The sequence below is a fragment of the Lepidochelys kempii genome, chromosome 19, assembly GCF_965140285.1.
Source record: "Lepidochelys kempii isolate rLepKem1 chromosome 19, rLepKem1.hap1, whole genome shotgun sequence".
NCBI classification, from domain to species: Eukaryota; Metazoa; Chordata; order Testudines; family Cheloniidae; genus Lepidochelys; species Lepidochelys kempii.
In genome coordinates, this window is record NC_136398.1 from 19,694,641 (window position 1) to 19,718,408 (window position 23,768).

The 23,768-nt window shown below is 47.5% G+C and overlaps 1 protein-coding gene across 5 annotated transcripts in view; it reads right to left on the minus strand.

Annotated features, from left to right (window-relative positions):
* The window catches only part of KDM1A (lysine demethylase 1A), a 181,340-nt gene extending 164,733 nt beyond the window's left edge, over positions 1-16,607 (minus strand). For 2 of the 5 annotated variants that reach the window (XM_073317369.1, XM_073317368.1), the window contains exons 1-2: positions 16,245-16,606; positions 2,882-3,047 (exon numbers count right to left, since the gene is read on the minus strand). In XM_073317369.1, the coding sequence (XP_073173470.1) occupies positions 2,882-3,047; positions 16,245-16,511 (433 nt within the window). In that variant the 5' untranslated portion in view covers positions 16,512-16,606. Of the gene's footprint in view, positions 1-2,881; positions 3,048-16,244 lie in introns of all 5 variants that reach the window. The other 3 variants (XM_073317371.2, XM_073317370.1, XM_073317372.1) reach the window with 2 other exon arrangements.
* Positions 16,608-23,768: the final 7,161 nt, after the last annotated feature.

The following is a 23,768-nucleotide window of genomic DNA, read 5'->3' on the forward strand; positions in this document are numbered from 1 at the left end:
TATGCAGGTATGTACTCTACCTGAAGCCAAAAGAAACATGCAGTGTAGACATTTATCTGTACATAGGTGTATGTCAAACTGCCAATTCTCAACAATTTTCTTGCTCCTGTGATATACTACACTGGGAGTGCTGTTTTGGGTGTGCACAGAACTGTACCCAAGGGTCATGCTTAAACATACATAGTGAATTAGTGGCATCTTAAAAGCAAATGTGAAATGTATTAATTTTGTACTGAAAATGATGGTTACAGCCATGCAATGTATTCTAACAAGCATTTACTCAGCAGACTTGCTTAAATTGCACATATTAAAATGACACTTTTGGCAGAGATTGGCAATAATGAAGTAAAAGACAAGATGGGTGAGGGAATATCTTTATTGGAGAAGAGCTCTGTGTGTGCTCAATAGCTCATCTCTCTCACTAACAGAAATTGGTCCAATAAAAAGGTACTACCCTCACCCAACATCTCTCTCTAATAACCTGGGATCAACACAGCTACAGCATCACTGTATACATATTTCAGAGTAACAGCCGTGTTAGTCTGTATTCGCAAAAAGAAAAGGAGTACTTGTGGCACCTTAGAGACTAACCCATTTATTTGAGCATAAGCTTTCGTGAGCTACAGCTCACTTCATCGGATGCATATCGTGGAAACTGCAGCAGACTTTATATATACACAGAGAATATGAAACAATACCTCCTCCCACCCCACTGTCCTGCTGGTAATAGCTTATCTAAAGTGATCATCAGGTGGGCCATTTCCAGCACAAATCCAGGTTTTCTCACCCTCCACCTCCCCCCCACAAATTCACTGTCCTGCTGGTGATAGCCCATCCTGCAGGAGAGTGAATTTGTGTGGGGGGGTGGAGGGTGAGAAAACCTGGATTTGTGCTGGAAATGGCCCACCTGATGATCACTTTAGATAAGCTATTACCAGCAGGACAGTGGGGTGGGAGGAGGTATTGTTTCATGGTCTCTGTGCGTATATAATGTCTTCTGCAGTTTCCAGGGTATGCATCCGATGAAGTGAGCTGTAGCTCACGAAAGCTTATGCTCAAATAAATTGGTTAGTCTCTAAGGTGCCACAAGTACTCCTTTTCTTTTTACTGTATACATAAAAATCTTTATCATTTTAACTTAGAATCAGAAGATTAGGGTTGGAAGAGACCCCAGGAGGTCATCTAGTCCAACCCCCTGCTCACAGCAGGACCAACCCCAACTAAATCACTAAACTAAACTTTTTCACTCCTACAAAAATTCTTTTCCCCCGACGTATTATGTTCCAGGACTGGGGCACATTCCTATTGCCTGAGCAGACTGAGATTTCAGGGTTCAGGTTCTACTTAGCATCACCCAGGTCACACACAATTAAAAGTTTAACATTTACTGAAGCTTTAGGTGATATTCCTCATCAAACTAATGTCAAGTTGAAAAGGTCCATCCGCAACCTCAATGGTTTGCAAGCTCAGTCGAGATCCTCTGTGAGAAGCAGATTAGGAGCAGCACGGGAGGAAGATCAAGAATTCTCTATATCAACAGATAACTGACAAGACTACAAGCGTTACACAGGCAATGACTGAAATGTAAAACCAAAAGCCACTACACATTTAAAGCCTCTCTCCTGAAGGTGGAATTTAGGAAAAAATGCCTTAATTCATAAAGGGAGATATAGCAATACATGGGCAAATATTTTTTTGGGTAAACCTGGAGGCACAGAGCATGTACTGAGCAGCACTCGTACTCTTAACTACCAGTAAATGCCTTATAGATGCTTTCTTCTGAGAAGCTAGGATTGACACAGGGCACAGAAAACAGCCACACAATTTCATAAATATAAAGTCTAAGCGCACTTACACTCCCGTTCCCTTTTCTAAAGGGGATTTTTCACCTTTACCAAAAGGCAGGGAAGAAAGCAGTAAGGTTTATGCAAACATTATTTGTCCAGAAATATAAAAATACAAGCCTACAGATTTGCAGTTTAAAGCATGAAGGGACCATTATCATCATCTAGTCCAGGTGTTCTGAAACTTCATTGCACAGTGACTCCCTTCTGACAACAAAAATTACATGACTCCAGGAGGGGGGACCGAAGCCTGAGCCTGCCTGACTCCTGCCACCCTGGGCGGGAGAGGCTGGGCCCAAGCCTCACTGCCCCGGCAGGAAGTCCAAAGCCAAAGCCTGAGCCTCACTGCCTTGGGGGAGAGAGAGAGAAAGAGACCAGAGCCGAAGCCCAAAGGTTTCAGCCTCAGGTAGGGAGGGCCTGTAACCTGAGCCCCGCCACCCAGATCTGAAGCGTTCAGTCACAGGCTGTGGGGCTCACGCTTCAGCTTAAGCCCTGGGCAGTAGGGTTCAGGCCTGGGCCCCAGCAAGTCTAACACCAGCCCTGGCGACCCCATTAAAACTGGGTCGCAACCCACTTTGGGGTCTCGAACAACAGTTTGAGGATCGCTGAACTAGTCTGCTCTCCTGCATAGCACACACCACAGAATTCACCCAATAATTCCTGGCATCTTTTTCCATAGAAGACAAACAGAATGAATATTTGCATATGAGCAGATGTGCCAGCCTAGGAGACAGCAGCTGTTTATCTAGACAAGCATTCAAAGACAGAAAATCTAGTGCTAAAGATCCGTCTCAGTTTGCAGTCTCATCATGCGCATTGCCATCTTCTAGTCTTGTATCAATCTGCTCTGATGAATTTGTCTAGCTTCTTTTCACAAACAGACCAGCAAAGTAAGTTTCACAGGACAGACATCCTTTTCCTTCCTACTAGATCTAAACTGAACCCAGTGGTCATGATGCTATATCTGAATGACCACAAGTTTCTGCAACTGAAACAGTGCAAGTGCTACCCTTTAGGAGAGCTGGTTCACCACTCACCAGATGGCTCTTCTGGCTCGCTCTCATTCTCTTCTTCTGGAGGGGCCGGTGGTGGCGGTGGTGGTAGCTTTTTCTCTTTCTCAGCTTTAGCATTTCTCTCCTCCTCAGAGTAATATTCATCTTCAGAGAGGTTTGCAAGACTCTCATCCATCTCCCTGTACTCCACCTGCAAACAGCACAATCACAGGGTAATCAATGCCCAACAAGACAATGGGTTTTACTACTAAACCAGGCATTGGAAACGATGTTAAGAAACCACCCATAAAAATTCAGTTTAAAGTGGTGATCCTCTTAGTCTTAGATACTGCAAGATGACAGTTTTGCGATAAAAATTTGCCAGCTTATGAGAGAGTTTAGAACAGGACCACAGCAAAAGGACTAAAAGGTCTCATACCTGCTCCTATAGAATTGTGAATCCTTGAGAAAACCTCCTGGAAAGCTCCCAGAATGCCCACTAGAGAACATGGGATATTACCTGTTAACTCTTCTTTGAAAAAGGACTCCAAACAGGAATCCCTCTATTAGGGCTGATGTTTTAGCACTACACAGGGTAAAAACACTCTCAGGGCTTTTGATCCTCAGACAGAAGTAACTGAATGCAAGTTCCATCACACACATTCCAACTACCAGTATCTCAGATCCCCTAACCCAAAAAGTTTCCTTGGAGCATGAAGCAATGGCTAGATCAAATGAAGATTTTCTGAAGAAAAACCATAAGGTTTTTTTTAGATAAAAACCACTTAGTGAAAACAGACCTCCTCACAAAAAACAGAAGGCACAAATTAAGATGAACAAGAGAAAACTGTATGAAATGACATTCAAGAATTTAAACTTTTTTTTAAAGACAGGAGACTAGGAAGCTTCACTTAGAGAAATGCCTGGCAGAAAACTGTGTCAATGAACACAACACAAGAGCGGATTTTAAGGGCTCTTTGAACATCAAGTTGAGAATAGGACCTCACTGGCATGGATATGCATGCATGTGAAGGAATGCTGGCAGTGCTGGCAGGATGATTAGCTCACTAAAGACAGAACTCACACACCTTTGAGCTCAGATAACTCTTGCATCTCTCTTGTAAAGCTCAGAAAAAGATAGGAAGGAATTTAGGATACAACTGCAGCATCACTTCATCCCTATAAAACTTGGTATAAGATGGTCAGTCACTATAAGTAGCTCACTCTGTGAGCTGTAGTCAGTCAGCAAGGAAATTACCTTCCACATAAGAAACTAATGCTCACAGACACTGAGTGACTCAAAAGGAGCTTTGTCGAGACCATGAATACCACAACACAGGGAGCTTTCAGGTGTGTCAGATTCACTCATGCTTGACAAAGTCCAATAGAGATCTTACCATATCTTCTTTGGACTCCTGAAAAGTCAAAATTGCTGCTAGATGAACAAGAAGGATATTTGTCAATAAGCTAGACTTGGAAAAATGAAGATTATGGCTACAAAGGAAGCATTTAGCGGCTATTTACACCTTTTACAAGCCTTTTGCAAGCCTTTTACATTCACAAAATTGGAAGTCCTTCTGGCAGATTCCTTTAAAGCTAAGATAATTTCCAAGGTGCTAAAATAGTGTCATTCATAAAAACATTAACACAAAAGTTAAAAGAAGTTAGAATGGGCTACGCTCTTACCAGCGGAGAAAGGCAGTTTAAAATGTAGAGATTTGGCTTTTCAGGTTGACACTTGCTCAGAAACATCATGCCTCTTGGGTCTCTACTGTTCTAGAATCCACGCTGTCTGGATCCAGCCCTGGCCCCTAACAGCAACAGAGGGTTCCACCACTTAGTCACAGGACTCCAATCGAAACTCACCAACTTCTCACTGGACTATAGCTAGTTCCCCCGGGCCACTTCCTACCATAACTTTTGGAGCTGTAGTTGAGGCATCGTCAGGGTCTCTGGGCTTCTTGGCACACATGGTTCCCAGTGACTCTGATCCCTCTCTGGCGTCCAGTGGCACTTGGGCATCAGTCTGAGTCTCTGCAGCTCTGGCTTCCATGGTCAGGGGTTCCAGCTGCTGTGGGGCTGGAGCCAGCAAGGAGCATCCTTCCTCCCCAAAGGTCAGCCCAGAGTGAGCTCGGCTGCTCCCTTTTATACTAGTGTTGCACCTGGAGTATGCCCAGTATGTGGAGGCATGTCTTCCTCAGCCCACAGTGAAGAGTTAACCCTTCCCCGTCCAGTGCATAGTGAGTTCACACTGTAACACACTCTCCCCTTTAAGAAACTGGGGGCTCTTCCTCTCCCCCTACCCCACCTATCCTGGGGGGGGAAAAAAAATTAAAAATCAGCATTGGCATGCACATTCCCGAGGCGATGTAGTACCTGAAAGTCATATGGCTGCAGGGCAAGATACCATTACATGATCCACAGGTTGGTGTCCTTCATGCTATTTAACCAGCGTTGGGGCACATGGGCAGTGACCAATCGGAATGTATTTCCTAACAGATAATATTACAGAGTGTCTATGGACCATTTAACGGCCAAGGCCTCCTTCTCAATAGTTGAACAGTGGACTTGCGACTTAGGTACAGCCCAAGGTGCTCTTCCCTGGCAACTTCTGCGACAATACAGCCCCAAGGCCCACTTCTGAAGCATCGATCTCTAAAATGAAGGATTTCCAGAAATCTGACAAGAGGACAGGTCTTGATACACCCAGTTCTTTCAACGTCCAAATGGCTGTCTCACACTCAGCGGACCATTGAATGCCCTGGGGTTGAGAGTTTCTAGTTAAATCCGTTGTGGGGCTGCCAAGATCGCAAGTCTGGGACAAAACAACAATATCTGATATGGGAAAAGAATTGCCGCACCTGCTTCTTCATTGTAAGGATGAGCCAATCTCACAGGGTCTGTACCTTGTCGACCAGGGAGCTGCAGTTGTCCCCTCCCCATGGTCTATCCCCAGTATGTCACCTTGCTCTGTCCAAGGTTGCACTTTGAGGGGTTTGCCGTGAGTCCGGTGTCCTTAATAGCTTGGAGCACACTAGATAGGCGTTGGAGATGGTCTTCCCAACAGATACTGTACATGACAATGTCATCAATGTAGGCAGCAGCGTACTACACATGGGACTGTAAGTCGGTCCATGAGCAGCTGGAAGGTGGCTGCGGCTCCAGGCAGTCCAAACGGCATAGTTATAAATTGGTACAAGCCAAAGGGTGTCGGAAAGGCCGTCTTAGGGTGAGAGTTCAGCATCAGGGGAACTTGCCAATATTCCTTTGTTAGATCCAAAGTCGACAGGAACTGCTGTAAATGCTGTTACTGTGAGTTCAGAAGAAGGTGACCCCATAAAAATTGTGCCAATGCTACGTATGGGAGTAGTAATGGAAAATTCCTAGAGTGAACGGTTTTGTTCAATATCTTCATAAATGATCTGGAGGATGGTGTAGATTGCACTCTCAGCAAATTTGCGGATGATACTAAACTGGGAGGAGTGGTAGATACGCTGGAGGGGAGGGATAGGATACAGAAGGACCTAGACAAATTGGAGGATTGGGCCAAAAGAAATCTGATGAGATTCAACAAGGACAAATGCAGAGTCCTGCACTTAGGACGAAAGAATCCAATGCACCGCTACAGACTAGGGGCCGAATGGCTAGGCAGCAGTTCTGCGGAAAAGGACCTAGGGGTGACAGTGGATGAGAAGCTGGATATGAGTCAGCAGTGTGCCCTTGTTGCCAAAATGGCCAATGGCATTTTGGGATGTATAAGTAGGGGCATAGCGAGCAGATCGAGGGACGTGATCGTTCCCCTCTATTCGACATTGATGAGGCCTCATCTGGAGTACTGTGTCCAGTTTTGGGCCCCACACTTCAAGAAGGATGTGGAAAAATTGGAAAGAGTCCAGCGGAGGGCAACAAAAATGATTAGGGGACTGGAACACATGACCTATGAGGAGAGGCTGAGGGAGCTGGGATTGTTTAGTCTGCAGAAGAGAAGAATGAGGGGGGATTTGATAGCTGCTTTCAAGTACCTGAAAGGGGGTTCCAAAGAGGATGGCTCTAGATTGTTCTCAATGGTAGCAGATGACACAACGAGGAGTAATGGTCTCAAGTTGCAGTGGGGGAGGTTTAGATTGGATATTTTCACTAGTAGGGTGGTGAAACACTGGAATGCGTTACCTAGGGAGGTGGTAGAATCTCCTTCCTTAGAGGTTTTTAAGGTCAGGCTTGACAAAGCCCTGGCTGGGATGATTTAACTGGGAATTGGTCCTGCTTCGAGCAGGGGGTTGGACTAGATGACCTTCTGGGGTCCCTTCCAACCCTGATATTCTATGATTCTATGTGTACAAATCAATGGTAAAAGCTGTTTAGGGAAAATTACAGCTTCTAACATCACTTTAGTTAAGGCAGAGCTTGTCAAAATGTGATTATAATCCTCTATGAGTTTACTGTAAATGTGTCTTTAGCCAGAATCCACCTTGAATGAAATGGTACTAAACATGAAGTTATAGCTGGTGTATGGAAGTTATTGCCTACAGATCTTTTGAGTAATATCATCCCCAAAGCTTTGTTCAGTCAAGTTAATATCATGAACCAGTCACAAGAAAGGAAAGATCCTGACCCTGTCTATATTAGGGGCAATGACTTGCCCATGGAGGATTTCTCCAAATGTTTGTCTGAGGAAGATAGCTCTTTGTGCAGAAAAGCGGTTTATATGTGAATGAAGTTTCTGAATGTCTGAGTGAATCTGGAATTAGATGAAGCACAGAGATAACTCATGGATCAGGAAATGTTTCTCTAGAGCAGATTAAAGTTGATGGTCAGGTTAAAGCCCTACTTGAGGGAGAAAAGGGTAGATTCTTGATGGGTGATGGATTGTTGGCAAGTAAAGCTTGTGAAAGTAAGCCTGAACAAGGTAAAAGTAATTTGCTTAAGGTAGCTCAATAGGATGAGCCATTATCTGTGGAGAATTGCAGTTTTTCAGTTGGGAGTGGCAACTTGCCTGTTAAGGAACCTGTCCCACTTTCCAAGTATATGTCTGAAATCAGCCATGGGTGCTGGGACAAAGGAAAGGATATCTCCAGTTGTTTGTCTGTTAACAACAGCAGTGCGTCTGCTGCAAAAAAGTGTCTCTCTCTAGCTATTTGTCTCTGAAGCAGACAGAAGACGCCTGTCAACCTATGATGGTTAAACTTTATCAGTTGTATCAGAATTGATTCCGGGTTTAAGTGAAACCCAGAAAGAATCTTATTGCTCAGGAAAATGTTCCTTTGGAGCAAGTCCTAGCTGAAGAGGAGAAGAGCACAATTTCTAGGAAAGATGGACTGTTGCTTAAAGAAGCTCCTAAGGAGAAGAACCCACATAGTAGTTTTTGCAAGCAGCTTGCTGTAACTGAGGGATGTGGAAGTGAATTGAGGTAGATCAGGGTCGATTTCTGCCTGTAGTAGGCAACAGTTTATTTGTTGAGAGATTTAATTCAGTTCTTAATAGCCAGAATTTTTCTGTTGAAAATGGATCCACCAACTTTGGTTTAGAAAGACTCAGTGTGAATATTTTAGAGAAGGTGTCAGATGGAATGAAAATTGTCAGAGAATTTGAACAGCCCTATGACAACCAAGTGGCTGTGCTTGACCAGCTTGTTGGGGAGACAATATTGTGGGAACATGAATGTCTCCATACTGATTCTTTGAGTGAACAGTCTGTCTCAGGTTCAGCGGAAAGACTGGGTAGCTGAATCTGCAGAGCAGAACAGCTGTGCAGTTAATCTCTCAAGAATACAGGGGATGGCAGGCAAACACATCTGCAGACACTTTGGATATGTCTTGTAGTCTCAACATCTAATTCCATGTGGAAGCAGAGGTCGGTAATGAAAGAACAAAAGAACTTTAAGTCTAACATGCTAGTGAAAATGGACGGCATCTCTTTAAGACAGAATCCAGCCTTGGAATTGGTAATGGTTAAAAATCTGAAAACTAGTAAACAAGCTAATGTCTGCGTTGATGTAAATTATCTGGATGATACGGGGGGAGAAAGATTGGCCCACAGCTGTTAGCAGGGAGGACGCACCTAACCAGCCAATGGATTTTGTTAAGCAAGAAAACTCAGAATTTGACCCTCCAGGACAGGGAAGAAAGGAAAAACTTTATCCTGCTAATGGAAGCCATGGGTTAATCCTAAAATGCCAAAACCCCAATGGTATTAAGCCAAAGGCATGCCATGACAAAAATGTTTGTAAATAAATGTACACTTGATAGATTTGATGTTAATATTCATGTTAATTTAAACTCATGACTAATTTGTTGCCGATACCAAAAACTGTAAAAATGTACAACGTGCATGATCTTTAAAAAAAAACAAAAACAAACCTTGAACATGTTAAGAGTGATTCACAAGAACACACTATGTTAAAAGATCTTGCGATACTGATATTTCAAAGTTAATGCCTGTAACCAGTCTTGGAACTTTTCACAGCAGAAAAGACATTACCCACCTAATATGCGTTGCGAAAGGGGAAACCGAGACAAACCACCACATTGCTTTCATGGCTAAATGCAAAGATACCTACACTATAGAGAACACTAATATCTACACTGACAATGTTAATTGGATTCTAAACACTTGTCGAAGCTTCTATGGATAAATTAGTTATTTTCATTTGCTCTTGGCAAGATCACATGACACATACAGGAATTATGCTGCAAGAACAGATCCAATTCACTATTGGTTTAACCAAGTTTTATCTTGGGTTTGTAAAGAAATTCAATATTGTTACTTCCAAAATCAACCTGACAAAGAAGCCTGTTTTAATCAAACATGATTTTGATGAACCATTTCTGTTATACACTCATACTTCTAATATTGAATTAGAATCTGTAGTAATACAGAACCAAGAATGGGAAGTTCCAATGATGTATTCAGCAGTGTCTGGGGAACCCCTTCCTATATCAATTTTCTGTTGGAGGTGTGACATTATCTGATTAAATTATGACCACATGGATCATGGTTGCTACCGCTGTTATATAATTGCAACAAATCTTGTACGAAGTATGTCAAGTAAGGTGTCTATGGAAAGGTTACAATTCGCTGAATATGATTATGCTATTTGTATGCACGTGTCATTTTTGTGTCTGAAGTTATGAATATTAACTATGTACCTGTATTTCAAATGTTTGATCATGTGGTATCACCCACAAGATATTTAGCCAGCACATTGTGAAGGAACTATTCAAGTTGAATGGCCCAAAGAACACAACTCACAATGGACCATGGGAGACGCCTATCTACACTTAATGGACTTTCCTGTGAACGTTTTAAGGTATGGGTGATGACTTCTACTATGAGATGGTTGAGTTCAGGATCCTGACAAAAGGAAGAAAGGAAAGCAGCAAAATACGGACCCTGGACTTCAGAAAAGCACACTCTGACTCTCTCAGGGAACTGACGGGCAGGATCCCTTGGGAGACTAATATGAGGGGGAAAGGAGTCCAGGAGAGCTGGCTGTATTTTAAAGACGCCTTATTGAGGGAGCAGGAACAAACCATCCCGATGTGCAGAAAGAATAGCAAATATGGCTTGCGGCCAGCTTGGCTTAACAGAGAAATCTTCGGTGAGCTTAAAACACAAAAGGGAAGCTTACAAGGAGTGGAACATTGGACAAATGACCAGAAAGGAGTATAAAAATATTGCTCAGGCATGCAGGAGTGAAATCAGGAAGGCCAAATCACACTTGGGAGTTGCAGCTAGCAAGAGATCTTAAGAGTAACAAGAAGAGTTTCTAAAGGTATGTTAGCAACAAGAAGGTGGTCAAGGAAAGTATGGACCCCTTACTGAATGGGGGAGGCAACCTAGTGACAGAGGATGTGGAAAAAGCTAATGTATTCAATGGTTTTTTTGCCTCTGTCTTCACAAACAAGGTCAGCTCCCAGACTACTGCACTGGGCAGCACAAAACGGGGAGGAGGTGACCAGCCCTCTGTGGAGAAAGAAGTGGTTCAGGACTATTTAGAAAAGCTGGATGAGAACAAGTCCATGGGGAGCACAAGTCCACGTACTACATCCAAGGGTGCTAAAGGAGTTGGCGGGTGTGATTGCAGAGCCATTGGCCATTATCTCTGAAAATTCATGGTGATCAGGGGAGGTCCTGGATGACTGGAAAAAGGCTAACGTAGTGCTCATCTTTAAAAAAAGGGAAGGAGGAGGATCTGGGGAACTACAAGCCAGTCAGCCTCACCTCAGTCCCTGGAAAAATCATGGAGAAGGTCCTCAAGGAATCAATTTTGAAGCACTTAGAGAAGAGGAATCAGGAACAGTCAGCATGAATTCACCAGGAGCAAGTCATGCCTGACTAACCTAATTGCCTTCTATGATGAGATAACTGGCTCTGTGGATGAGGGGAAAGCAGAGAATGTGTTATTCCTTGACTTTAGCTAAGTTTTTGATACCGTCTCCCACAGTATCCTTGCCAGCAAGTTAAAGAAGTATGGGCTGGATGAATGGACTATAAGGTGGATAGAAAGCTGGCTAGATCGGGCTCAACAGGTAGGCAATGGCTCCATGTCTAGTTGGCAGCCAGTATCAAGCGGAGAGTCCCAAGGGTCGGTCCTGGGGCCAGTTTTGTTCAATATCTTCATTAAAGATCTGGAAGATGGTGTGGATTGTACCCTCAGTAAGTTTGCAGATGACACTAAACTTGGAGGAGTGGTAGATACTCTGAAGGGTAGAGACAAGATATAGAGGGACCCAGACAAATTAGAGGATTGGGCCAAAAGAAATCTGATGAGGTTCAACAAGGACAAGTGCAGAGTCCTGCACTTAGGATGGAAGAATTCCATGCACTGCTATAGGCTGGGGACCGACTGGCTAAGTGGCAGTTCTACAGAAAAGGACCTGGGGATTACAGTGGTTGAGAAGCGGGATGAGAGTCAATAGCATGCCCTTGTTGCCAAGAAGGCTAACAGAATATCGGACAGCATCAGTAGGAGCATTGCCAGCAGAACGAGGGAAGTGATCATTCCTCTCTATTCGGCACTGGTGAGGCCACATCTGGAATATTGAGTCCAGTTTTGGGCTCCCCCCCACTACAGAAAGGATATGGACAAATTGGAGAGAGTCCAGCAGAGAGCAACAAAAATGATTAGGGGGCTGGGGCACATGACTTACGAGGAGAGGCTGAGGGAACTAGACTTATTTAGTCTGCAGAAGAGAAGTGTTGGGGAGGATTTGATAGCTGCCTTCAACTACCTGAAGGGAGGTTCCAAAGAGGATAGAGCTGGGCTGTTCTCAGTGGTGACAGATGACAGAACAAGGAGCAATGGTCTCAAGTTGCAGTGAAGGAGGTCTACGTTGGATATTAGGAAAAACTATTTCACTAGGAGAGTGGTGAAGCACTGGAATGGGTTCCCTAGGGAGATGGTGGAATCTCCTTGGTTAGAGGTTTTTAAGGCCCAGCTTGACAAAGCCCTGGCTTGGATGATTTAGTTGGAGTTGGTCCTGCTTTGAGCAGAGGGTTGGACTAGATGATCTCCTGAGGTCTCTTCCATCCTTACTCTTCTATGATTCTGTGACTAAGCAAAACACGCATAGACACGTGACTTTCTCATGTGACTCCAAACTCCATCTCAGTACCTGTAATTTTCCACAAACTAGAACAATGGGTTTCCCTTCACTTGGCAGAAGCTATAAAATGCCCTGGAAACATCTCCATTTTGCCCCTTTCCTGCTCTGGACTATGAACTTGTACTAATGGGAGCACAGAGCATTCTAACCAAGGGACTGAGGACCTTCCAATGATTTGGAAGCAACCAGAGACTTGTCTTAAGCCAGCAGTTTATTCCATCATTGCTACAAGCCTGATCTGAGAACTTTGCATTTATTTTATGTATTTGATTCCTTTAACCAATTTCAACTCTCACCTTTCTTTTTATTTTATAAATAAACCTTTAGATATTAGATACTAAAGGATTGGCAACAGCATGATTATTGGGTAAGATCTGAATTGTATACTGACTTGGGTACATGGCTGGTCCTTTGGGATCAGAAGAACCCTTTTGTTTGATTAAATTGGTTTTAAACAACCACTCATCATTAAGTCTAGTGTCTGGGTTTGAATCCAGAACTGGAATACCTAAGGAGGCTGTACTTTTGACTTCTTGTTAGTCAGGGTGGTGAGACAGAAGTTTAGTTTTGTTGCTGGTTTGGTATGTCTCATGGAAGAATAACCACCAGTTATGGAGTGTGTCTGCCCTTTTTCCCCAGCACCTTGTCCTGAATTTGGTATTCTCAGTTGTGACCCACAGAGGCACGGTGACACCGGGTGAAAACCTTCATGAGTTCCGCCACAAATTTAAGGGCGGTGGTGGATCGCAAGAGGACAGTCTCGGGAGACTGGGCTGCATAGTCCATGATAACCAGGATGTTATGATGACCACTCGTGTGCTTCTCAAGGCGGCCTACTATATCTAGCCCTATATGCTTGAAGGGCATCCCATCCACGGGCAGCGGAACAATGGGGGCTTTTGGCACTCCCTTCACTCCAGTACCCTGACATACTGGGCATGATTTATAGTAATCTCATACCTTCCCTGATGGATGCTTGGCCAGAAGAACCTCCTTGCCACCCTCTGGAGGGATTTTTCCCTTCCCAGGTGTCTGGCCCAGGGCACCAAATGGGCAAGAGGCCCCAGCATAACCTCCAGAGATCTAACAGCTGTCAGAGCACTTTATGAATCTGGGATTGTTCCACCACATGATAGAGAAGGTCCTGCCATACCCTGAAGTGGGGTCCCTGCGGTGTCCGGAGAGTGTCTTCCTCTTCCTGGCCCCTATGGCCTGCTCCAAGGCTCAGCTAAGGGTTGGATGCTCAGCCTGGGTGTCGTCCACAGTTGCACCTGCCTGAGAGGGTAATACAGCTGTTTCCCCATGGGGGAAGGCCCTTCCCCTGGGTTGTCGCCCTGGTTGCATCTGAGGAGACCACTCAGTGTTCTTTTGTCAGTTTCCCCTGTTGGCGAGTAACAGGCACAGTCCTATAAAAAGTCCCAGAACCACAGAGAGTCTCATCCCAGGATAACCTGCAGAGCCACACTATGGTGAGTGGTCTCCAAGGCCACCCAGGCAGTGAGCTAAGAGTGCACATCTTCACAAACGCACTGTAGGTGTATTTGGAATCCATTTGGTTCGGGAGCTGGGACCAGCTCCCTACGGACGAGGGTTTGATTACACCTCGTGTCAAACAGAGCCACTGTGGGTGTTCCTCGGGGGGAGGAGAACGGCAGCCGGAGTAGGGGGACTTGGGCCCAACTCGCTCCACCAGGTCCCAGCCCAGGGCCCTAAGACTGGTAAAGAGTTCCGCCAATAAGCAACCGGTGTGGCTGGCCCAGGGGCTGCTCCAGCCTTGCCGTCAGCCACACTAGCCACCACAGAAGTTACGTAGGTCAGAGAAAGTCACGGAATAAGTGACAAACACGGAGCCCTAAACGTGATTAAAGAAACTATTCTTATTCCTGTTATTTATGTAGCTGTATCTACGCTTAAGGAATTTTAAAAAAAAAAACCTCCCACTGATCCTATCACTGGTTCAGATGCTGAACCAGCAGTAGCCCTAGTGTAAAACACCACTAGCAGAGACTCATCTGCAGTTTTTACTACTGTGATGGAAGTCAACACTGGTGCAGCCTCTAACACAAGGACTGGTAGCATAGGTTCGCATATGAAAGCGAACTACACTTGCACAGTTCCAAGGGTTTCCGAGCGGCCTTCCGACTTTCATCCACTAGAGACAGAGCACAGGTATCACTGAACTCAGTGCAGATGCATTCTTACGAGGCACAGCTAATGCTTCCCTGACTCCAGCACGGAAAGTGGTGAATTTTGACAAACTTTGAGGATAAAGTCTTTGAAACACTCCAAAACAGTATTACAAGATGACACATTTGGAGCCTCTAGGAAGGTTTTCAGGTGCTCCTGGCTTCAGAACTGTAGCCAATTAATTCATGTTACCATTTAATTGTGTTATCTATTGATATGGCAAACTCATGTTATTACATACATAACCAATGAGCGAGGCCTAGATTTAAGTCGTAGGTACAGATATGAGTAGACAGGATTATAAGATTGACAAGCATGTAGAAGCATGTAAGTAAAGCAAAGCTGTAACACAAGGGCCTACAGGCTAAGTAAGGGCCGTAAGATTTCAGCTTAGCCACACTGGGCCTCAGGCTTAAGGAGGCCTGACATAAGTAGGTGACCCAGGAATGACCCCGTGCCAGTGAAATTATAAGATTACTGTAAAGAATGTGCCCTGCAAGTGATGTTCTGGGAAAATATGCCACATGTACCCATCCAGACAGCAAGACATCCGATTGTTACGTCATTGTAAATTCTGCTGACTGCAGATTACCATGGAAACATGTGCATGTAGATGATAGGAGAATAAGGGGAACTAAAAAAAACAACCTATGAGAAACAGAGCGCTCCAAAAAACTATAGGATATAGTTCAGATAAGGAAAAGGAGATTGGTACTCCCCTGCATATGGATAAGTTGTCAGGCATGGTCATAATAGGATAAAAAGGATTCCCTGCTATGGATAGGGTGGAAGACTCCTCTATTGATGACCACCTGTTAAGAGATCGATCAGACTATATCATCTTTGGCTATGTATGAACACTGCATTGGTTATTGCATTGGCTCTCTCTAGTTTCGCATACTTATGTCCCCTGTTCCCTCCACCTGGCTACGCGGCTGAGCTGCGCCAGTGCAATTTTGTAGCGTAGACCTACCCTGAGACTTGAACACGAATGCCCACGCAACTTCACTACCTATAGTAGCAGAAGAACAAAAAAAGAGGGAGTGGACTCTGTAGCCTCAGGGGCTTCATCTCTCCTCCTCCCCCCCCCCCGCCAAAAATGCAGTTTTACTTCTTGATAGTAGTTGCTGATCCCGTATAACATTTGAAATAAAAGCATTTTTGCAGCAAGCACGACATAGCACACTCGACAGTCCCATCTACTTCTTTCCAGCGGGTTCTCTCTTTATCCTGTGCCGCATGCCTGGGACTTTCACCCTTTCCTATCATTTGTTTTCGAGGCGTCTCTCCCCACCCGCGCGTTCAGCGTCCGCCGCTCCCAACACCCTGACCCGCGGCGCTCCGGGGGATCCTGCCCAGCCTGCAGACACAGGCCGGGCGCGCGGCGCGATTTCACAGCCCGGCCCCGGCCGGGAGCCGGGACAGAGCCCGGCCGCGCCGAGCAGCTCAGCCCGGCCCCGGCTAGCCGCAGCCCGGGCAGAAGGAGCAGGGCTGGGCGGTGCTGATCCGGCTCCCGACAGCGCCTCTGCCCGGAGACCGGTGGCCGAGCCCAGCCAGCCCCCCTACGCGGGCCAGGACGAACGGCCCCAGCGCTGCCCGCCCGGGCCGGCACCTACTTTGGCCCGCTTGCGGCGGCTGGTCCTCCGGCCCTCGGGTGTCTCGGCGATGCCCGTCGTCTCGGGGCCGGGGGCGACGATGGCGGTTGGCGGCTCGGACAGGCCTCCCGGGGGAGAAGCCCGAGACGGCTCCTTCTTGCGTGGAGTCCGCTCCGGGCCCCCGGCGCCCGAGCCGCCCTCCGAACCCGGAAGGCCGGGCGGCGGCACCGGCACCTCCGGCCCGCTCTCCCCGCCGCCCTCGGCCGCCTTCTTGCCGCCCGACAGCATCGCCTCGAGCCCGCTCCGCGCCGCCTGCAGCGAGCCGGACAAAGGGGCCAGCGAGCAAGCGCCACAGCCCCGCCCCCGCGTCACGTCGCGCCCCCGCCGCGTCCGCGCCACAGCCCCGCCCCCGCGTCACGTCGCGCCCCCGCCGCGTCCGCGCCACAGCCCCGCCCCCGCGTCACGTCGCGCCCCCGCCGCGTCCGCGCCACAGCCCCGCCCCCGCGTCACGTCGCGCCCCCGCCGCGTCCGCGCCACAGCCCCGCCCCCGCGTCACGTCGCTCTCCCGCCGCGTCCGCGCCACAGCCCCGCCCCCGCGTCACGTCGCGCCCCCGCCGCGTCCGCGCCACAGCCCCGCCCCCGCGTCACGTCGCGCCCCCGCCGCGTCCGCGCCACAGCCCCGCCCCCGCTGCGTCCACGCAATGGCCCCGCCCCCACGTCACGGCGTCTTCCCGCTCCGCCCCCCGGCGTCAGGGGTTTTCTCCTCGTCCCCGCGGACTCCGCTTTTGGTTGGTTTGATCTCAGAGTTGGCTGCAGCGGGGCGTGGGGTCCTGGTCCGGGCGGGCGGGAAGGGCTGTGGTGAATGAGGGGAAAGCGGAGCCGGGGCCCCAGCAGACCAGGTGCCGCTCTCAGCAGCGCGGTGCGACCCTGGCTGCCTGGGCGGCGTGCGCGCTGAGCCGGCACCGATTCTCTCTCCGGCGCCTGGCTGCCTCACGGCTCTGGTAGCTCGCCCCAGGCGCGGTCGGGAGGAAATTTCTCCCCAGCTCAGATCGGCAGCGAGCTTGGCGCGTGTCACCGTCCTCTGCGGGCTGGGACGCGGGTCGCTTGCCAGGACCTCCTGGACGCACCTCAGTGGACAGCTCCCCTACCACGGTGGGGGCCTCAAGCGCTGGGGCCCCTCGGTGCCTCCTCTTCTCTGCCTGTGGCACGGAACAGTCTGGGGCCTGTGGGCTGTAATACCTGGGTCTAGTGTCGGTCGCGGGGTTCAGGGGGCGGCTGCCGCCAGCGGCCTGCCCCACGGAGGCGCTCAGACTAGGGTCCCTTCTTTCCTCCAGCTCTAGGGCTCTAGGAACCCAGGCTGCTCACGTTCTGGCTGGATACGCGCAATCATTCGACTAAGGGTTAAGAGGGAAATTGACAACGCCACCTCCAGAAGGAGGCAAGTGCCTAATTCATTTTCACAAAAAACAGCTTTGGCGCCTAAGTCACCTAACTCCAGGAAAGGGTTCCCCGCAGTGCGCCACCATGGGAGCTAAAAGAACAGGAGGACGTGTGGCACCTTCGAGACTAACCCACAGCTACAGCTCACTCAGGAAAGCTCATGCTCTAATAAATGGGTTAGTCTCTAAGGTGCCACAAGGACTCCTTTTCTTTTTGCGAATACAGACTAACACGGCTGCAACTCTGAAACCTGTCATTAGAGCTAAGTGCCTTGCTGCAGTATAGGCTTAGATGCTGAACTCCATGAGAGGAGCAGGGCTTAGAACAGACCCCCTCTCATCAGCCTCTCCCCATGGCTATCTTAGGCAGCTTCCCACCTAGTGTGCCGGCTTTTGTGGATCTTATTTTTAGGTACCTGTAGTGCCATGGCCCTGACCCACCTCTAATTCCCTTTCACCAAGACTCCTGTATGAACTCACAAAGGTTCCAATCACCTTCTCAAGCAAAAATCTTTTAATTCACTTTCATCAAGCTGGCAAAAAAGTTTGCCCAAAACAATACAAAGGCTTTCATCAGTTCCAGCTCCACATAGTGTTCCATCCTGGGCTTCCCTAGCTCACTGCCAGGCCTTCTGCCTCTAGCCAGCTCAACAACACCCCCTTTAAATTTGAATCACTTGGGCTCATCTTGCATTGTATCCCTGTACAGGAGAGGGAGCTAGGCACCTAACGTGGGCTTTGTAAATCCCATTGTTGTACAAAAAGTGATTTTCTAGGCATCTAAAAGTAAGGCTTTGTAATTCCTAAGTCCCTTTCTGGATCTAGGCCTTTAGGAACAAGAACATACGTGTATGTCTCTCTCTCTCTCTTTCTTTATCTCTCACACACCAATAGAAGTTGGTCTAATAAAATATATTACCTCCGTGGCCATGTATGTATGTTTGTCAGTCACCAGGACTCAACAGAGCTAGAAAAGAGTGGCACAATCTCAGCTCTTTTCCGAACATTTCAGAGAGCCTTGTCAGCGCAAAAAGAAAACAAAAAGTCTGGGGATCCTCATAGCATTCCAAGACTGGGATTAATAGTTTTCTTGTCTGCTTAGTTGCTGGTGAAAGAAATCTGTATCCTGCATCAAAAGTGGGCAAGTATTGAGATCAGCATATAAAATATCCATTCCCAGGATTTCTATAAGGTTTTCACTCTGCATGGCACTAACTTTTCCCATAAGCTCAGCTAAGTCACGTAAGAATTTACAGATTCTCACTTCACTGAGCTCTGCCCCATTCTCTCACTAACTGAGACAAATTTAAAAGCAATTCAAAGCAATTAACTAATACCTAAATGTAAGTTCCACAGGTTCTATAACCTCTAAGGGTGACAAATGCTTCCTTTTCCAGCTCCCCCTCTAGGTTTATAGAACACATGATGGTGGACCAAATAGTATTCTGATGGCTTCTCTAGTAACTAAAGCTGGAATAACATTCACCTGTATCTACCTGTGTAGGCCCTTACTAGGTGGATATGGTAAAATTGTTAATAATGATGCATAAAAGCCAGAGGTATTCAGTAAATAGTTCTATGTTTTGAAATAAGCAGGATCACATGAGATAGATGAACTACTTTCTGTCCATTAGTAACTAAGGAAGATGTTAACCAGCATCTACATTTTTAAATCAGCAGATAAGCAGAGAGCTTATGATCGAAGTATAACACAGAGACAACAAATGGATACCGGCAGATGGGGGACTACAAGAAAAAAAAGAGTCACTGTTGGTCAGCATGATTGGCAGCGATCTCACGTCTTAGCCCAGCAGCCTAACTGTTGCTAAGCTTGTTGCTTACAGTATCTGAGCAAAAGGAAGTTATGAGGAGGGATTTGAAAGAGGACAATGAGTTGGCTTTGCGGATGATTATGGCGAGCTCCTCCCAAGCATGAAGGGCAGCATGAGAGAAAGCAAGAGGCTGCTTGTTGAAAATTTAACAAGTGGGTGAGGGAGGCTAGCATCATGAGCTGATTGGAGATGAGTGTTGACAGCAAATGAGAGATGACAGCTAGAGCACAGACAGGTTTCAGAGGAGCAGCCGTGTTAGTCTGTATTCGCAAAAAGAAAAGGAGTACTTGTGGTACCTTAGAGACTAACAAATTTATTTGAGCATAAGCTGTAGCTCACGAAAGTTTATGCTCAAATAAATTTGTTAGTCTCTAAGGTGCCAAAAGTACTCCTTTTCTTTTTGAGAGTACAGCTAGACAGTGAAGAGCCTTGAAATAGAAGACAAGCAGCTTATGTTTGATGTGATAGAGAAAGGGGAGCCAGTGGAGGGATCCAGAGAACGGGGTGACGTGGCAAAGCAGTGAGCTAGAAAAATGATCTTAGAAGTAGCACTCTGAATGGATGTGACAGAACTGAGGGGCAATGCAGGAAGAGACCAGGTGATGGTCAGAGAGGGAGGATTCAGCAACAGTGAGATCAGAGCTTGGTGAACACCAAGTCAAGTGAACAGGCCTTTTGATGAGTGGGAGAGTTGAACCAAGGCTGCAGGTAAGGTTGCCACATCCCTTTCTTAATGATTCCCAATATTCTGTAGCTTTTTTGAGTGTGTCTGCACATTGAGTGGATGTTTTCAGAGAAGTATCGACAATGACTCCAAGATCCCTTTCTGAGTGGTAACAGCTAATTTGGACCCATCATTTTATATGCATAGTTGGGATCCCCTCAGGGGTATTGCTAAATCCTTCATGTGTTGCATTCATTTTATTTGCAACCACCTCTTCATGTATACTATTGAGAACTCCTACCCTCATGCCAATTGTGCCTAATACATCCCTTTTAGCTCGGTTCTTGCGGGATCTGGGGACATCATTAAGATTTATCCAATTCTTCCAAACCTCATACTATGGCTGGACAAATTTTGCACAGTGGGGTTCTGTTACCAAAATGTTTGCTAAAGTGACATCCACAATAACCCTTTTCAGCATATGGGTTGGATTAATTACCAATTGCTTTTTTACATTGGTTTGATCTACATATGCCCTGCCTAACTTAATTGCACGTGGCTCCAAGACCCACACTTCTAGGGTTTTTACCCCATGGGTTCCGAGGAGGAGCCAAGTTCTTGTCATAGTGGGTTGTATGTTGAGAACTATGTTACCAAGGCATCATATAATCATTTTATTATCCCTACATTCTTTGTTCCTATAAATGTCTTGGGAACCCAGGGGCTTTAAAGTACAAGTCAGAATAGCCTCCCATTTTCCTCACGGTGTCACTATTCGGAATTTTGCTCCCCACAGACTCTCTTGTCCGGTGTCTGGGAATGAAAGGGAGTGCTGTATCAACCTAAAATTAATTGTCCTTTCCCCCCGGAGCTGTCCACTTAGGGATGTCAGTCCACAGATGAATGCACTGGCTTTCGCAAGTGAGGAAAGAACTCAAATTTGAAATTTGTTATCTATCTGCATTCCCAGGTTCCTGTGTTATCTTTTTCTTCTACTAACATGAAACCCACTCTTAGAAAGTCTGGAGAAGGGAGGGAAACATGGGCTTCCATTTTGTCCCAGTAATGGTGAAACACTCCAAAGAGACACTGGCAGCATTGTCCCTGTTTTCTGGGTCCTTGGAATCAACATTCATTTCTTGTGCATTGTTTACTTTACACTCTGCAGTTATCCATTGGTAAGGCTACGTTTTAGTCACAGGTATTTTTAATAGAAGTGATGGACAGGTTACAGGCCGTAAACAAAAATTCATGGGCCCGTGACCTGTCCATGTCCTTTACTAAAAATACCTACCGTGACTAAAACTTGGGTGGGGGATGGCGGGGCTGTTCTGGGGGGCAGTCTGGGGGCACTGGAGGTGCTGAGGGAGGGGGGTTGTGGTGACCAGGGACCCCTTCTGGTGCTGGGGGGGGGGCAGGCCACAGCACGTGGCCAGGACCCAGCTGGTACCTGGGGAGGGGGGGCCGGGCTGCAGCACGTGGCCCAGGACCCCCACTGATACTGGGGAATGTGGGGGCCACGCTGGTGCTGGGGGAGGGAGGGTTGGTGGGGCTCCCTTCCCGGTGTTAGAGAATGAGCAGGCTGACCCAGAAGTGGATTGAGTAGATGGGCTTCTTATTGCAGTACTTGTTCCCCTTGACGCAATTGTTGAGTAAGCCCTGAGTTAATCACATCATACCCTTTTATCTAAATTAATAGGTAAATACCTACATTTACTGTAACACCCCCAAAACCCTTATTTAGTAACGTGAATACCCATATACTGAATATAATTATCTCCGCCCCTGTTCACTATTTACAGCATTAAGCATATTCTACAGAAATTTTTACCTTGAAAATACATTTCTTTGCAATAATTCTTTGCAAATACATTTATTTATAATTTATTTATAATCAGCAGTTTGCAGGGAAGGGAGGAAGGGGCCATGACCCCGAGCTCATTTATGTAGCTGGGAAAGGAAGGGAGAGGGGGAGATAACACTTCTTTACAGAAAGGGTATTTTCTAGACCCCCCACATTCCTTATGCAGGTGCAACACTTATCTATCCTTAACAAGCAGAAGGGAAAGGAGAGGGATGACACTTTATCAAGTGCAGAAACAGTGCCTGCCCGTGCTTCTGCTCCCTAATACCATGTCAGCACACCAGTTGTTTCCCAGGTCTTTACTTAACCCGTACATATCCCAACACCCGGCTGTGCGTCCCTGCTGCTCCTGCCACAAGCACTGGCTGCCGCAGCTCCCATTGGCTGGGAACCATTCTGTGCCAAAAAAATAATAATTCTGCACACATTTTAAAATTCTGCAAGTTTTGTCCATAAATGCAGAGGCTCCAGCATGGCAGTGGGGAGCACAGGCCACTGGCTGCGCAAAGGTGGGAGATCACCCTGCAGCCTCCCCACGCCCACCCCGGGGACATGGACTCAGTGGTGAGGCTGCATCCAGCCCTGACACAGCACAAGGCCTGGAACTGCCCCAGAAATTCCCTGGGGCCCTGCCCCTCTGTGCCAGGTGCACCAGGTGTGGGGCAGACAGGCTCAGTCAGGCAGGATCCAAGTGTGGAAGGGCTCAGTGTGGGGGGAGAGGATTCTGTTTGGGACAATGTGGGTGCAGGCAGCTCAGCGGGGGGATCTGGATGCACAGAGGCTGGGGGGGGGGGTGTCAAGGTGCAGGGGCAATGGGACTCTGCCGGGGCTTCTAGATGAAAGTGGTTGCGGCTCAGTGGAGGGGTCTGGGGGTCTCAGCTGGGGGATTTGGTTGCTGGGGGAGTGGGGCTTGGTGGGGTGGGTGTCTGTGTGCAGCTATTTGGAGGTCAGTGTCACAGGAATCTGGATGTGGGGGCTCAGGGTGGTGCAGGGGGTAGGGCTCATCAGGGTGGTTGAGTGCAGGGAGCTCCATGGGGGGTGGTCTGGGTGCAGGGGTCTGGATCCGGAGGCAGGGGGTCTGGGTGCATGGGGCTTCAGATGCAGGGGTTGAGGTTCAATGGGGTGGGGTTTGGGTATGGAGGGCTAGGGGGGTTCTGGGTGTATGGGGTGAGGCTTGGCAGGGATGTCTGGGGTATGGGAGGTCTGGATGCACAGGGGTTGGGCAGATGGGGGAGCAGCTCCCCGTACAGTGACCCCTCCCCCGCAGCTGGAGAGCAACGGGGGCAGGAAGCAGGGGAGAATGCTGAGCTTCCTGCAGTTGGGGGAGGATTCTGGGGGTGGGTCTGACACAGCCCTGGCCACTCCTTGCAAGGGAAGAGGAAGTGCCTGTCCTCTCCAGCTTCCAGTCCAGCCAGGAATAGCAGCTGATACCAGCTCAGGGTAGGAGCCACTGGCTGGGGTATCCCCAGCCCTGCAGTGATCTACCTCTCTGGAGGCTGCTCTAGGTACCTGAAATGGTGTACCTGCGCAGCTAGGGAGTGGTGCTTGACTGGTCTTGCAGCTTCTCTTTGCTTCCCTGTCAGAAAATCATTTTTTTCTGCAGGGAAGCAAAGAAATCTGCAGGGGACATGAATTCTGTGCACGTGCAGTGGCGCAGAATTCCCCCAAGAGTAAACGATTAAGTCTCACAAAGGGGGTCACGAAAGTGCACAAGGCCACGTGGCTGAGTGTATTTTTATCACTTAG